Source organism: Symphodus melops, assembly GCF_947650265.1.
Source record: "Symphodus melops genome assembly, chromosome: 1".
NCBI lineage: Eukaryota > Metazoa > Chordata > Actinopteri > Labriformes > Labridae > Symphodus > Symphodus melops.
Window position 1 is genome coordinate 20243497 of NC_136691.1, and position 17519 is coordinate 20261015.

Here is a 17519-nt window from a genome sequence, read left to right on the forward strand (position 1 = left end):
TTGACTCCATGCTGACTCACTCAAGAAATGTATCCTACATACTGTATCTCTATAGAAGCAGCATGGTTTTTAAATTTAAAACACAAGATGGCGCCATCGTTTTCATGATATGGTTTCCAAGGTAGGGGTCTCAATATTACAAGTAATAAGAATAAGTAAGGTCCTTTAGCTGCTTTTTGTAAAGTGTCTCAAGATAACGCCTGTTATGAATTGACGCTATATAAATAAAGATTGATTGATTGATTGATTGATTACGTCCAAAAATATTTACAATAATTTCTTTCAAATGCAATTTTTAAACTCTCATTTCATGAACTTAAACTCACATTCAAAACGTTCTCACCTTCACATCTATTCCTGCAGATCTACTTCAAAAAGGTTCCTCCTCTACAGTTGTTTTATAATAATTTAACCAAAAGAAATCAAAATCTTATCTTTAATTAGAAAATGAATTATTCTCAATTTCACCAAACTCACAAAACAAACAAACTCTATCTTCCTCTGGAGCGGTGTTAAACCTGCCTGTGTCTAAAGCTAAAGTTTCTGAACATAACTTTGTATTTTGTCCAACAAAATAAGAGTTTTTCTTCATTGATGTTTCTCTAGATAAGAATGAAAAGGTCTAACGTAAAATTAAGATTGAGGATTAACAGTAAAACATAATCACTTTTAATAAAGTATCTTTGTTGGATTCCCTCTGCCATAATTCAAATTCAAACACATAGCTTAACCTTAAAAAGCTGCTATTTAAAAAGATCCTTTAACAAACAACATCTGAGCCTCCTGCCAGATGATTTCATTGGAAAACGGCATTAAATGTGGTGTGTGTTACTGTAAATCAGTTGCCACTAAGCACAACTGAAGTAAGTCCTCAAAGCAAAGATTATGGAAAATAAGAAAACACTTTAATCATCAGGGCTGTGCTAAAAAAATGTTGTCAATATGTTGTCATGTGCTGCAAATTCAAGAATCTACTGTAGATGATACAGATTGCTGTATCATCAATTCAAGTAAGGACGATACAAATCCATTTGCAGAAAATATATGACAGCCTCAAAGCTGTGATGACAGTGGGTTAACAATAACACCACAGCCATATCTCAGGGATTCAAATATTTTGATGTATTTCTGGATCTCTGCGGACCTGGACTGAGGTGTTTAAAGTTGTAGGATACTAATGCCCCTGTTCTTATTCTCAACAATACAGAACAACTGTTTTAATGTTCTGAGTAAGACGTGCTCATTATCCAAAATCAATGTGTATCATGGTATGTATTGTATTGTGGCCTATGTATCATGATACATATCGTATTGTATGGTCATGGGAAATACCCAGCACTATCACCAGTGTGTCTTTGTTAAATAGGTTATATCTAAATCTCTCTGAATAATAAAAATCCTGAGCTTATTCCTCTTCACCTTACTTTACTCTCTCCACTTCTAGTTTGTTTCACTCCCTCTGTTATTCCTATGTTTTCTCACAGATATGAGAGAAACATGCTTTGAGACAGGATGTCCCTGAATGCCTAAGGATTGTCTTTGGAAACGTCTGCTAAGCCTTGTTTCCTGCGTGTGTGAAGATGACCCAGATATGTGAGAAAAGAGACACAATGGATGACACTGTTTGCTTCTTTATGCTAAACCTGAAACGTGCCAAGAATCTGACTGATAAAGAAATGTTTCACAAAAGTGAAAACGTGACAGAAACCTGCTGGGGGGAAGTACAGAAGGTTCAACAAGTCAAGAAATGATTCACAGTGAGCTTTGTTGACTGAAGACAATTAGTGAGAATAAATACGCAGACGTCACTGTGACCAGAGAAGACTTAGTTTATTTAAATGACATATTTCTGTTGTCTGAATAGTTGGGCAGTTGTCTTAAATGTTAAATAAAGCCAAATAAAATAATAATTATAGGCTGAAGACAAAGATATGGAGTTTATCTTTAACGAAGTAGAACATGGTTAGAGTCACAGCCAATAAGATAAATGAACTGAGAAATTAAAAAAGTAAACATCTGGAAAGACATCTGGAGAGTAACCTGCTTTAAAATATATTCAATATGTTAAGTTGGGGCAAGAATCACCAGAGGCCCCACGATACGATATTGGCACGATACTTGAGTCACGATAAGATTTTATTGCAATTGTAAACATTTTGCGATATGCTTAGAATTTCAATACAATATATTGCAAATATTAAAAAAAACTGCATATTATATCCACAAAATTAAACTAACTCAAGAACGTTTCATAAAATCAGAACAAAATTCTCAGTCTATTTATTCCTATGAAATGGGAGTCAAGCCCCCAGAAGGACCAACCCTGATGACAGTAAAACCCTGTAAAATATTACAGCGCCCCAGAGAAGCCAAATCTTTTAGATGTACATTTTATGACAGATTAAGATGGAAATTTCCACATGCTTTTTATCACACCTGCAATTGAGCGATTCTCACACGTTTGTGTATTATAAAAGAAGAAGGTGCACATTACTTAAACGTGCATGGAATTTAAAAAAAAGGTGCATGAAGTACAAATAAAACGTGTGCAAATTACTAAATAGGACACCTGTTCCAGAAATCACACTTTCAGTAATTTTGTAATTTACATGAACTTTTTGAACACCTCTCTCATCTATTGATACATTATTTTGCTATTTTATTTGCATCTAAAATACTCATCAGATCTATTTCTCAGCACATTAAAGTGTTTCACATTGACACACCTGCTCTTTAGTTTGTCCTGATTTAGCTCTTTGGCACTAACACACAGCAGATTTTCCCTCAGGTGAGAGTTAATGACTTCAGAGAAACAAAGGATCTGTGAGAATGACATTCCCAGCAGGTATGCGGTCAGACCACTCCACCTATTAACACAAATGTAGGACTGTTTAAACAGGAAGTGCCTGCAGGTGTGAACGACCCGAGTCAACCACAGCTCCTCACAAAAGAAGGAAATAGTTGCTTCATCTTTGTTTCATGTTTTGATCACTTTAACCTCATAACATTTATTAAATGACATTCACTGATACAGGTAGTACTTGTAGGCATGTTAGGATACTAACTGATCTTTAAAGGTGGCACACAGTCTCAGTAGATTTTGAAGAGTTTTTTAATATAGAGCAGAAAACTTAAGAGCTTCAAAGATCAGACCTTGTTTTTAATAGCTGATCTTAAATATTTCAGAGAGTTAACTTCAGATTCCTGTTTGGAGTTTATTGGAGCTTGAACAATGATTTATTAAAATTCTTCTGATAATGTAAACAACATCTGATTGACATCTAAAAGTAATTTAAAATAATTGAAATGGATATGGTTTACAAGTTTGAACACATGTTTCAGTGTCTATATGCTATTATTTTGACCTGTTACGTAATTAAAGGTGGCAGCTGTAGTCTGTGGGGATTTGGGTTGGGAGCTGGAGTTTTAAGTTCAAAGTCTTGGTGCAAACCAAGTCTGGAAATGAGTCTGGTAGGAGAGGTGCCACTTCACTTCCTGAGAACTGCAAAGACGCCTTCGAGCATGCGTCCTATGTGTCCTGATTACTGTGCAGTATTGTAGCTCTATCTTAAAGTATCTCTTTGTGTGCCTGTTGGCTTGTCCCTCACCTGCAGGGAGGATGACAGGTGAAAATAATCCATGATGCTAAACTGGCACATTACGGAGATATTATGAAAATGCATTGTTTCTGTAATTTGACAAGAAGGATTAATAATCCGGCCATGCTTAAATCAAAATTTAGAGCAGCATGAAAAGAAATACACAGAGAAACTTTGGAAACTTTGGAAATGTTTTTATCTCAACATTTTAACGAGAATCTCATGTTTCAGAATTTAATTTATATTTCAGAATTATTACTTTATTTCAGGTTTTGACATTTCACCTTTTTACTTTTATAACTCATACAATTCCCTTTAATCCTATCATTTCATTATTCTCACCAGATCATGTTTTAGTTAGTATTGTGCAATTTTGACTTTATTAGCTTTTGTCATAATGATCTGATGTCTTAAATATGCCATTTAATCTAAAATGTTATCTTCTTTTCACAATATGACATTTCATCTCATAATTATGACTCTTTTATTTAAAAAATCAAATCTTTTTAATTCTACGTGAATTCTGCATTTCATGATGATTCATTCAGCCTAATTCAGAAGATTTTATATATATTTTTTATATATATAAAATTAACGATGCTTTGTTTCTTTTCTTTCCTCAAACCTTTCGTCGGTTAATTGGAGAGCCTGGGTCTTTGCAGACACGCGGTGACCCGGTTCGGGTTTCGGTCCCGGCTGCTGTCCGTCCTCCCGCGCGCTGTCTCCGCCCTCTTTGCTTTATAAATGAACCGAGCTCCATCCTGCAGCGGGGTTTGCGCTGCTCGCGAGCTGCTGAATGGACGCAACATGGCGGAGAGAGGTAGCTGACTTCAGCCGCCGTCCTCCCGGTTCAGTTCTCCAGCCCAGCAGTAGAACCGGTTCATGTTAGCTCAGGTGGTGGTTTGTCTGGACACAGCGAGAGGAAGACTTTGTGGTAATGCGCGCGAGGACTTAAAGATGATCCGAAATGCAACAGGTAGGAGAAACAAGTGCACGCGAGCAGTCACACTGACCAGTGCACGTGCACGTCAGCTGTGTTTATTTGTGCAGGTTAATTGTGTTTGTTTGTGCGGGTAGGCGATGTTTCCCCTCACGTATCAAATAAGAATAAATGTAGGCCACAGTTTGGTGACTTTCCAGGCTGCAGCTCAACTTTTTCAGAGCTGCTGGAGGAGGAATTTGTTGGACCGGTTTCTCCTGAGCTCTAACAGAACGGAGGAAATTCTTGTCGGGCGTGTTTTCAATCCAAATAATCATATTTCTCCCCCCTCCCTAAAAAAAACCCTTCCAGACATGCAGGAGTCTGCAGAGGAGTGTGCCCCCTCCCCACCGCTGCCTGCGGATCATGTGTTCAACTCCGGAGCTGTGCTGTTCCCTGGTAGGCTCCACTGCACTCTGTTCTTCATTGTTTTACCTGTAGTTATGTATTCAGGTGGAGAGACAGGGCCTGTAGCAACACCTTACAAAGATTCTCCTGGACCAGAATTTATAAAAGGGGAAACTCTTTCTGGATTAAATAGTTGCACAATTTCTCCTATATCTGCCTTAAACTCTTTTGCTTTGGAAAATGGAGTGACATAAAGATATCCCAGTAGTTTTAAACTTGGGACTTGGGATTTTTTGGGTTTAAAATTAGGATTTACTCCAGTGAAACAGGATGTAATGGCATCAACATATTACAAAATGTATCTACTACATGTCACTGAAAGGCTCAGATTGTTGTTCTAAGTGTCTGACAACATTACAGGAAGAATCCCTGCAGAGATCATCTCTTTTGTTAATGAGTAAGAGGTTTTTAAACCCAGAAACGGCTCTTAAAATGTTCCCTGTTAGACACCAGACTAACGGGGAGAACAGAACCCTGCAGAACACGTCTGCTGCTTCCTTGATTTGCTGATATATTGTAATGCATCAACATGTCTTATGATGGGATGATTTTAAAGGCTGACTCTGGTTGGCAAACATCCAACTCTTTCCCAACGTAACAGGAAAACTTTGTAGTTTGACGCGTGAATAACAGCTTGAGCCTGTCAGTGGCCTAAAATAAGACTTTTCTGTGGCTGTATTCTCTGAAGAGCTGCATCTATTCTCGTTCATGATTTTCCCCATCATTACTGCTCGTCTATTGAAAATAATAAATGATGAAACTTTTTGTAGTCTTTACCTCAACATTCCATGGCACATGTGAGATGATGATGTGTGTTACCTGTCCACACAGGTGCTTTTGATCAGCATGGCTGCCCTTTGGTCATGTTCCCGGTGGACGCACAGGACAGGCTCTCCTCAGACCTCAGCAAAGCCGAAGTGGTGGACTTCATAAATTACTTTCTGTGTATGCACAAGTAGGTGGAGTCACACTATTTATCACTAGTGTTTGTGAGGAGAACATGAAGTCCTGAAGTTGTCTAAATCTTTGGTGCACAATAAAATAATACAATCTGTTGACCATGGTGACGCGGTAGATGAATTGTGAAGTTGGTGCTGTAAGATGGAACTCTGACACGGAGGCAACGACAGTTTTTTTTTATTTTTTTTTTTTATAAATGTTTAATGTTTTTGTCAATGTCTGACTCCGCCCTCTTTCCAAAACGCCATCACCTCAGTCTCTGATTGCCTCATCTTACACAGCGAGCAATGTTACAGAGCAGAACATTGTCACCTTTTGGCCTGAATGATATAAGAGAACATGATCTGCAATAATATTGTGATAGATTAATTAAATATGATAAATTAACTTTTATTGGAAAATAGATATTGGCATTTCCAAAAGGACTCTTTTTTTTTTTTTTTTTTTTTTTTTTGTGTACTTACTAATTTGGCACAATTTCTGATTGTAGCTTATGGCAACATGCACAACATCTGACAGCATAAAACAATACACTGGCTTGAACAGGTTACATGTACACACGCTGAGATATATGGTAATTTCCAACAAAGTTCCCAATGTTGGATGCATAAATTCATATTTAATTTCTTGTTGTAATGAGCCCATGAGTTACTGATGGGTGTCTTGTTCTCACTCCGCAGTAAGAAGCAGGAGAAGGATGGTTTGGTTTCGCTGGTGGCCGATCTGCGACAGGCCTCGCTCCAGACGACGAGGTTCATCGCTGAGACTCTCCTTCTGCTTGAGGTATCGTCATCGTCGAGTTCAGGAGCTCGTTTCCACACATCGTTTTACATCTGAATAGCTATTGCATTGTGATCGTGAAGCCTCGAGTCCCAACATGTGGTCAGTCTGGATACTGGACTTAGAGCGTTCCTCTTCATTTGAAATGGAAGTCACCAAATGTTTTTAGCATCTTTTCAGCCTTCAGAGAGACGAAGTCTGAAAAAAAGATTTATAATTGAACTTGTTTGCATGTGGAGGGGTCCAAGATAGGGACGAGCAACAGAATCTGATGACACTATGATGATGGATGATTTGCCTTGGTATCACTCTAGACTGGATTTGCTGTATACAATCACAGGTTACAAAGTGTGTAGATGAAGGTACACAAACATAATGAAACAGCCTTTTATATGCACAACAATCACACCAGTTGTGTGCTGGTCACAGGATTTAAACGTCATCACCCTTCCCCACTCGCTTGCAGTGAATTTTCCAGACTATTACCTGCTGTGTTCGTCCTGGGACATGTTCATTTTTGTGTGAGTAGGGCTTTAGAGACTGTCTATATCGGTCTGTGGGGGGGAAAACGTGGTTTGAAGATAAGTCAGCATGCAGAGTCTCGTCATTCTGAGGTAGCTCTGATCGTCTTGAAACCAAACTCACTCTACCATCTTACAATCGAACCTGCCTGGTTGTAGCAGCAGCAGACCGCAGTGCGCTTGTCCACTTCCATCGCTGCATCACCTGTTGCTGTGCAAACTGAGCGGTGTCTGAAAAACCATTTCTCTGCACAACATGTACACACTGTTTTGGACGGGAATTGAAACTCATGTTTCAGGACATACTGGCTGCTGCGCTGGAGTCAGACAAGCCCCCCTCCATGTCTGATGATAGAGTAGGGCCATGTTGGGATTGAAGTCAGTGGATGTCTTTCTGTCCAGAGTCTCTATAACCCTCCAGGTTAACCTCAAACAGTAACCTCCAGGCTCGCATGTGTCCGCCAGCTCAATCTTTGCAGACAGAGAAGATTAGAGAGGAGAAATCCATGTCAGTGTACATCAGACCCTCCTGACAATAGGAAGGTGTGGGACCTCTGTTGGCACTGTGGTTTGTACAGACTAACTGGTACTTTAAGGTGCTTTTTAGGTCAAGTATTAATCCTACTGAACTGCTCACTGACTCAAAGGTGAAGCCTGTATAATACCTGCTGGGTTCGCCATGTAGAAAAATCTGTAAAAATATGTCAGTATTTTCCAAGCAGGATAATGACCACTGAGAGAGTGGGAAGCTGCTGGAAGTGTTTTCAAACAACCGTAAAGCTTCCAGTCTTGAGGCTACCCTTAGCTTGCAGTCTGCTGACAATCTCATGTCTCAGATGTTGGCGAAGAGCAGGCAATGTGTATTAACTTGCAAGAACTTCAACACAATCAAGTTAGGTTTCATGTCGAGCTCTTCATCTTTGAGATTGGCGAGAAAAATATCTGAAGTGTGGGACGCAACCTTATTCTAAATTCCTTTCGGTCTTAGATTGTGGCTGCTGTGTAAACAAGGTGACGCGTTTCTATTTTCTGTAACACAGCGCCTTACCAAAGCATGGTCATGAACCAGGTGATCGTGTTTATCTTTCTTCTGCTCGCTCAGCATGCTGATGTGACGTCCTACTCGTACAGACTCTGACTCAGGACTGTGTCACTGATCGTCAGTTCATCGATGCAGCCGTTTAAACGCCACATTAAAGTCAAAGACGTGACTTTAAACGAGCGGGGCTTTCTCACGCTGCGTGTATACTTTTACTGGTTGACTTGAGGCTCGGGTACAATGACCATTTCATCTCATTCTGCTGAACCCAACGGTGATCAAAAAGAATAGTGAGAAATGTATATATATTTATTTGACTAGTGTAGGACATGTTGCAAACTCAAATGTTAAACACTTGACAGAACAGACCATTTTGAAAGAATTCATTTTTCTGATCATTTAAAGGCTTCTGAATATATTTCCATTATTAGAGGCCTGGCTCTTTTTGTCTGGTTCATTGTTTGTACGTAATTGTCAGGAGCCTTCAGACCCAGCTCAGCTTCAGCTTGTTTTTCTGCTGGAAGAAGTCTTAACAACGCCTTTTTCACAAACCAATGGGTGATCATTGACTACTTCTATGCTTCATACAGTATATGGTTTTGTGCAGCCTTGTTGTCTCTCTCCCTGGTTCTCCATCTGCTGCACACCTGAGCGCTCGTAGAGAAGGGGGATATGGAGGACAGCGTGAGTAGATCAAAGAGGAGCGGCCGACCACATATTTTTCTCGTGTTGTGCAGGATTAATCTAAACTGTCCTGACTTCAGGAGTGCACGTCGACGCCTTTAAGAAAGGGCTCTGTGCATTGTTCCCTTGCATGCTGGCAGCCTAAAAGCATCAAAAGGCAGCTCATCTGATTTACCAACAAGAACGACCCTGCTGGATGAAGCTCAACTGTTCAGGTCTTTATCATTTCCTTTTTGGCAAAGAGTAGTCCGACGAAAGACGGACTGCCTCTCTGCTGCACAACTTCTATGTGTTAATCGTATACACATTTTACAGTTGTTGTACGTGTTCAGTTTGGGGAGTTGTAGGATCTGTAAAGCAGCAGCTTCAGGTTTGTTCAGTGTGGAAAATGCATGAGCAGATCTCAGAGTACGCAGAACAGAGACGCCTGAACCTGCACTCGCCCTCTTCACTATCAGATCTGGTTTTCTTGCAGGATGAAGTTATGCAACATTTGCTTCATGAATTCAGAGAAAAGAAGTCTTCTTTTCAAAATCAAACCCCTAAGTGCGTCATCTCTGGTTATCGTGGAATTCCTCTGTGTGTGAGAGGAGGGGGGGCGGGGGGGTCACATGCATAGCTGGTCACATGCTTGGTTATTTAATAGAAAAGCCTCGGTGAAATTACAAGGAACGAGCACTGCTGTGTAGGGGGATGCTGCATTTCCCCTCAGGAAGGTTTGTTAAGTATCTGTGGTTCAGTCTTGAGTTTCTGGCCTGCATACCGACACATTTCTACGTTTTATTCACTTAGCTGCCTGTGGTCCTGTAATGATTTATGTCTGTGGTGGATTATCTGAACTGGAGACGATACTGGTATTTAGTTTTTCAGAGCCTGATGGATTTAATTTGAAAGATGAATTCATGGTTAAACAATTGGCGTTTACACACATCCTTGCAAAAAAAGTCCAGTCATTTTCAGGATGACTTGTGTGAATACAAACGTCCACAGTTTTCACCCTGACAGTGTCCTCTTAAAGTTTCTGTGTGAAGTCAGAATGAGTCCATGTTTGAACGCGGCAGAAAATGTTCAGGAAAAGTTACGTGAGGAAGTGGAAGGAGGCGAAGACGCCGACATTTTCACATCTTTTTAACTATTATAATATCATTTATGTCGCCCATGTTATCAACACAACCCAGACGTCTCCCGCTGAATCAAAAAATACAACATTGGGAAAAATCAGTGTTTGAAGCTTTACAAGTATCGTGGACTTTCTTCTGATTCAGCAGCATTCACCATTTGTAAAGGGCCTTTCAGATGGGATGCGGCGCGTGCTGCACGCTGCCGTCAAGCCCGTTTATTGTCTGTGTTGCTCTTTGCTCTGCGCTTTGTGATAGAAGGGAAGATGAGATCACAACAGAAGATGTCCCTCTTCCCTCAGCTCTACTTTAAAGACCTAGAGGGACTTTGGAAAGAAATCTCTGGTTTGAAAAGAATCGTTCAACAGTTTGGGTGTAAAGTCCTTAAATTCCTGTCGTGTCCTGATGATTTCATGAACACACCCTCTCCTTCTTTCACCTCCTCCTCAGCTGTTTAAAGATCAGACCTTTCTGCTGAATAGTGGACAGACAATTAAAACCAAAAAGCAGCTATTTTCCCCAATTATTGTTTCTGTGTGCTCTGCGTCCTACTCGGCGGTGAGTGCAGCGCAGACCTCATCCTATCTGAAAGTCCCTAAAGTCAGTCCACCATGATTTTTTTTTTAAAGTGTTTCATGCCAAGTCTTTTATGTCTCTCTCTCTTTTCAGCTGCACAAGCGCACGGTGCACAGCGTGTACATGATTCAACCCAAAAGAAAGGACACCCTGAAGCTGCTGCTGAAACTTCTGTCTCCATCTAAGTCTTACAACAGCTCGTTCAAGGTGAATGCTAACATCGAATGAGCTAGTGTTGTTAATAATAATTAGTATAGGGGCTGAAAGGTGTCTTTGCTTTGAGCTGAAAACATCAGACACAGCCGAGGCGCGCCTTTTTAAATCAGTTTACACTTCTGCCTTGCAGGACCTGTTAATGTGTGTGTGTTGCGGGGGGTTTGTTGGCCCTGGGTTTAGGCTCACAGGCTCACCTCCTGGTCACATCATTTCCTGTGTACACATTGTATCGGTCTATAGCATTTGTGCCTCTATCTGCAAATAGTTGTGCAACAATAACGGCTCCATAACACGGATCGAATCTTTTTGCAGAAAGTCCTCCTGAAGGAAATCTCCGAGCTCTCGAACTACATCGACAGGAGCCAGCTCACGGCACCTCTGGGCGGTTATCTCGTTTACTGTCACCACAGCTGGGTCGCATTTATTAAGGTAATTACTTTTATTGATGATGATTACAGTCTGCCAAAAGCTCTACCTTTGACTTCCTCCAAGGAAACCACACAATTCCTATTTGTCAGAGGTGTATAGTAGCATACTGTGGTTTTTTGAATGCTGGATTTGTATTGATATGAACTGAGGTTGAACATGACTCTGAACATTTTAACCAGTGATTTTTGTAAAGTAAGGAGTTTAATTGGCTACTAATTTGTAGTCAATAGAAGAACTACTTTACCTGAGGGGTAAATACTTTTTCCCACTCTGTTGAGACATGCTGAACACACACTCCACAAACGCACCAACACAATCGAAGGACCACGCAGATTTTCTCATCGAGATAATCCAGTCAACTTTTCTGGAAAAAAAACCAAATCTAATCTAATACATTGACCAGAAAAACATGCTGAATGTAGAAACGAGAAGAAAACATTTGAGTTGAACACTCCTGAAGTTTTCTCGCTCCGACCTCCCGACAGTCTAAAACCGAAGAAGCCTGTGAGAGAAGTGAAACGTTTAGCCTGACCTGACGTAGAGGTGCAGGATGAGTTTCAATCTACAAGGTCAAATCAGTTCAAATGTTCAACTTAATCATTCAAAAACAGAAGAGATGTGACGTCTGAGTTAAGTGATTGAATATAGCCTTCATCAATCAAACGTTTGGGGCTGTTTCTGTTTGTGTAACAGTCTTTATCTGAGTAAATCAAAGCTAAAGCCATGATGCTGTCTTATGATCAGTCAGAGGGTCTGAACACAAGCTAACATTGTCCTTTAACATTGCACACACACACTGTTCATGTCTGAAGGAGTCCAGGAATAAAGCCTCTTTATTAGACATTGAGAAGTGCATCCAGAGTATTTATTCCCTCCTCTCTGTGACGGAGAGCGTGCTGGACTCACTCGGTCAGGAGACGTTCATTTGTAAATCCATTCATGAGATCGGTCCGAGCCGGCCTCGTCTATTGTTTGTTACCTTGGTGAAGCTTCAGCGAATGCCTCGCCTAATCAGCTGACCTTATTAGCAAGTGAAAGGAGCTCCTCTCTTCGTCACATTATATATTCAGTCATGCTGGACGGGATGACAGTGTTCATTAACCGTGGCTGCTCGCTCTTCTATAGAGGACCTATTTAGGATGCTACTACACAATCTCCACATGACCTAGTTTGGGTTTTTTTTTTTTTAGAAAGGAGCACAAATCAGTGAAGCCTTACAGTAAGAAGCACAAGTTTATTTAAAAACACTTCTCAGAAAGTCCTGAAACACAACAGCCATTCAGAGAATTTTAAACCTGAGCCCTTATCTTTGAAGACATCGGATGTATGGATGTGCAGAGATATGTGATACTTAATCTGTATTTACAGTTTCGACATAAAGATGAGCCAGAGGGAAGCAGTTTTATATTCTGCTGTTGATCTGAGACTCGACTCCTCTGTGATGCTGGGCACCAAAAAATAAACACAGACAAAGATGGCTGGTCTGGATGTTGTGTAACACTGACTGCTGGCCTCACAGACACTACTGAGAAGTTCACATCAGAGGGGGGGGGGGGGTTGGGTGTGTGTGTGATATGTATGTATACATGCATATACCTGTTTAATTGTGACTGTTGGCTAATTTTACACATATATGCACCGGTAAATGTGTCACCCAGTCAAATAGAGTTTCATCGTGCATTTCTCTTTCTGGCTGTCACCAGCAGAGTGCGACTACAACAAGCTTCATCCCTCTGACCAACTCGTCTGTATTACATGTTTTTTCAACAAGTATTTGACGACTGCATTAATGCAATGCCTGCAAATATCTATATACTGCATATTTGCAGATTTCAAAGAAGGATATTGGCCAATATATCGGCGTCGCCCCCAAAATTCACACATGGGTCGGTCCCTGACGTATATCATCTATCAAACAATGAGAGAAGAACGGTGACACGGTGGCGTTTCAGCAGCAGGTTATAACAAAAACAGAGTAATAGTAAAAAAGAGATTGTTACTTGAACTGATTGCTTTAGTCTTCAGCAGTGAAACAGGCTGTCATGGCCACAACATAATCCTTGGGGGGCGGATAACTGTTGTAGTGTTTTAAATAAGGATTGCTGCAGATAAGTTTCTTTTTTTGTTTAAGTAGAAAAAGTTGTGGCGTCACTCTTTCCAAAAACCACCGAACTCCATTGACAGAAACCTCCTGCCTCCTTAAATCCTACACAATGTGAGCTCACCATGCAATCACAATCTCACAACACTATTACACAATGAGGCGTGCAGGGACCGATACTGACAACGATCCGAGTCAGTCAGGGGGGAAACAAGAATTCTTAACGGACATTGGACTTGAAGGATTTCCCACATAGTAAGAAATCACAGCATGTGACTCTGCTGCAGGCCGTATAGTAAACTACTGGAGTAAAGCAAAAACATTTTGTTTCTGTCTGTATGTTAGACATGGCAGAATAGCAGTAATATCATGTAATAGACCTACACCTGAAGCAAACAGGAGGTGAGGGACACGCATCGATACGTTAATATATCCTCGTCCTGACTACCTTTTTCCAATATTTTAAGTTACTAAATACAGCATGGAGGGGCTCATGCCAAAAATGAGGGAAAAAGGAAGTGATGTTAATTTGCCAGAGAAGAAGCTGACAGTGAGGTGACAGAAGAGAAGGATAATGTCATACAGCCCGCAGAAAATATTAAAGGACGCCTAATTGAATGAATACCCGAATGCATAAACCCTCTTCCTGCTCATTTTATGTTCTACAGATAATCAGATATAATAATTGATCATTGTATGATGGTCTTGTAATGTATCAAGAATTGCAGTATTGTGACGTTGTTTCTGTGTCGTGTCAGAAGTGACCCTTCAATCGGCCCCTGAGGAGCCTCTTTGCGCTCATTGTTTGAACGATATCTTTGAAGTCGTGGCTCTTCTCTGCCCCGCAGGAGATCGACGCGTTCGTGCAGGAGTTCCTCTCCGTGGTCCAGCGGCTGCCCTCGTGCATCTCCACCCTGCAGGCTCTGTCCAGGCTGCCGCTCCCCTCCACCCTCGGCGAGCTCCAGAACTTCTGCTCCACCAACGAAGCCAAGTTCCAGCAGCTCAGGAGGTCAGCGTGTCAGCTGTTGCTCTGCTCCAATTCACTACCCAGGCTTTATTTTGTGCACTTTATCAATGTTTTAAATGAAATATCAGGGACTGATATTAAGAAATCTCACCAAGTAAGCTCAAACCATTAAAAACAAACTGGACTGATCTCCACGGCGCAGATGGCCTAGCGGTCAGGTTGTACACCATGTACGGAGGCTTTAGTCCTCCAAGCAGGTGCCCCAGGTTCAAGTCTGATCTGTTTCTCCTTCAATTCCAAAACTGCAGCTGCTTTTGCTTGTCATTCCTCTTTCTGCCATTTATGTCTTGAATCATGTTTTTTCTGGACTTAAATCAGGTGAATGTGGAGTACTTAAGGGACATTTTTTGTTGACAAAAAAGAAAAAGTGAAGAGTTTTAGCACATTGATCTTCATGAAAGAATTGAGAGAAACAAATGAGCCGGTCTTTACCTTCAGCTTTGTGGCGACTGTGTTCACGTTCAAACCCTGAGAGAACAGTGAGGACTTGAATAACCTCGTGTTGCAAAACAAAAACACGAGTTAGTTCAAAGGCAGCGCAGCATTACGTTACACTGATTTCAGCTGACGCTTTAATCCAGAGACTCACAAGGAGTGTGTTCAGCCCGTGGATACAACCCTAAGAAAGCAACGATCATTCCAGCTGATCATCCTCATCAAACCGTTTGAAGCTCTGATTTAAAATAACAATAACATCTGCAGGTTTAGAAGGAAGTGCTTGTACTGAGTCCTCTGTGGCTGCAGGAATATATTGATCATAAACTGAAGTTTTCTCCTGGGTCTCCATCAGTGTCGGTTACAGAAGCAAACAAACACTTAGCCCTCCTCAGACTCCCCTGAATTTGTATTTGTTGCCGTGCAGGGATTTGGGGCTCGACGATCTGCTGACTCACTGTGAGAAAATTCTGGAGAATCTGCGTTACCCCGAGAAGGAGGCGTATTACCAGGAAATGGCCGGCACGGCGCTCTTCACTAACACGGCCTTCGACATGCTGCAGAACCACAGCAGGTACAGAGGACTGCTGCTCTCTGAGGTCTTTATCTTAATCCTGTGTAATAACATCGAGCACGCATAACTCTCCACAGTGTTGCAATGATCTGGGTTACACAACAGCAGCACAAGGCTGTGAACAGGGAACTTTCTGTTAAAAAGAAACAATGTTTGTATTCACTCTGTCATAACTGTTTTTGAGTTATATAACTCAGAAGAAATTAATAAATCGTATGATTTAATTAACTGATCAGAATCCGATCTTCACAGAACGAGTGAGGGGGGAGTTTTGTTTATGGCTTACAAAAAGCCAGAGTCTTGATTTCCTTACTATGTATTCAGCTAACTTAACCCTGATTGAGTGGAAGTGCCAGCTGCTAGTTGAAGAGGTTTCCTTTCATGTTTTTTAGGATAACTGCTGCGGTGGAGAAAGTGGAGCTTCTGTGGCAGCAGGCTTTTTGTCAGGCGCGTCTGCAGCTGCAGCTGTGTCAGCTGAGAGGCGACTCTCTGCAGGTGAGTCAGAGGACGACTGTCTGCCGTCACATCCAGTCTCATGAACAACCTGTAAGACATGTTTACATCAAACAACGGACCACTTTTGAAGTCTGCAAATGCACGCCACATAGTGGAACCCATGATGTGTTTGTGGTTTGAAGTTACATTAACAAACAGAAGAATAGCATGATGGCACATTTCTGATCAAAGCATGGATGGAAAATGATACCTTACATTAAATTAGGGGGATAGAATCGGTCGTGCTCTTTGTTCCATTGGCCCTGACTCTGGAAACAAGACTCTTCAGGACGTTATTATGACTCGTGCCTACCTTTTTGTTTCTGCAGCCTTGGTTGAAAATCGCTTTCCGTTCCATGTAATTATTTAACAGTTGCAAGTGAGATGAGTTTCTTTAAACTGAGCGTGTTTTCTTCCGCCTGCAGGTCACTGAGCAGATTAAAACTCTGTTTGAAGACAAACTTCATCCTTACAAAATCGAGGTTGCTCAGGATGCAGTGAAGGCAGCGAGGCTGGTGTCTGAGTTTGAGGCGTCCATTCACACTCCTGCCATGGTGATTATTGACTTTGATTCTTTACTTTGTGGAAACTTCTTTCATGTTTTTAAACTTTACTCCTGAAGGTTTCCTGATGAGCTCATAGTTTCATTAAATGTGCACTCTCGTAGCGTAGTAATACTACTTGTTCTCTCAGGTGTTTCTAAGAACAGCTGTCCTCCTGTCACCCACAGGCTCTGGTCCGCTGTGCTGAAGATGTGATCCACACGCTCTCAGAGGTCCTGTTGTGTGACGGGCTGCCTGCAGAACACTGGGCTCTGAATCTGGAGAGGCTGAAGGACAAACTTCACTCTGCTGTGGTCTTCATCCTGCAGACGCTCAGAGCGGTGTCCAGCTTTCATCATTACTACGACAAGGCACGCTCTCGCTGTCCTTTACAGAGAGAACTGTGTCTTTGTGTTTGATGTCTATTTATTGTGTGGTTGACGTTTGTTGCTTTTTGAAATAGTTCCCCCTGTCCTGTCTTTCTCTGATTCTTCCGTCTGCCTCCCATGTTCTGTGGTGGATAAAAGGGCGAGGACACAGCACTGAAGTTTGAAGTTCTGAAGACTTGATTTGATTTAGCCGTTATGAAGTTTTTTTCTTCCAAACTTTTGAACTCTTCATGTTTTCATAAATATTCACGTCCCTATAACAAACCTTTTTGATCTTGAATCAAGCGTCCCTGCATGACGGACGCATGTTCTGGCTCTAACAACCTTAAGCGCCTTTTTATACCTAACTGTTTGGATAAATAAGTAACTCAAGTCTGTTTGTGGGTGGGGTTCGTTTGCACTGCTGTAAAAGCTGCTAAGCTGGTAAGGACCAAACAAACGTACCAGCAGCACTGCAGGTGGCTCTCTGTTTGCTTTGATCCCGTGTAGTTTGTTAGTAGATTCACTCAGAGCAGCCACAGCCCGGCAGGAGTCGACTAGTCTTTGTTTCTCCACCTAAATAAATTCCAACAAATGAGAGAACATTTTCCTCACCCATCAAAAAAGTCCCTGTGTGAACACAGACCAAGCTTGATGTCATTATGCTC

At 41.3% G+C, this 17519-nt stretch overlaps 1 protein-coding gene across 1 annotated transcript; it reads left to right on the forward strand.

Moving 5' to 3' along the window:
• Positions 1–4317: 4317 nt before the first annotated feature.
• LOC306833498 (uncharacterized protein KIAA1755-like) lies at positions 4318–16902 on the forward strand (the record flags this gene model as incomplete). Its single annotated transcript, XM_079358777.1, has 11 exons — positions 4318–4575; positions 4891–4977; positions 5818–5941; positions 6627–6729; positions 10758–10871; positions 11193–11309; positions 14259–14419; positions 15300–15446; positions 15839–15941; positions 16367–16495; positions 16672–16902. The coding sequence occupies exons 1-11, from the start codon at positions 4482–4484 to the stop codon at positions 16900–16902; spliced, it is 1410 nt and encodes a 469-aa protein (XP_079214903.1). The 5' UTR covers positions 4318–4481.
• Between the last annotated feature and the right edge of the window lie 617 nt (positions 16903–17519).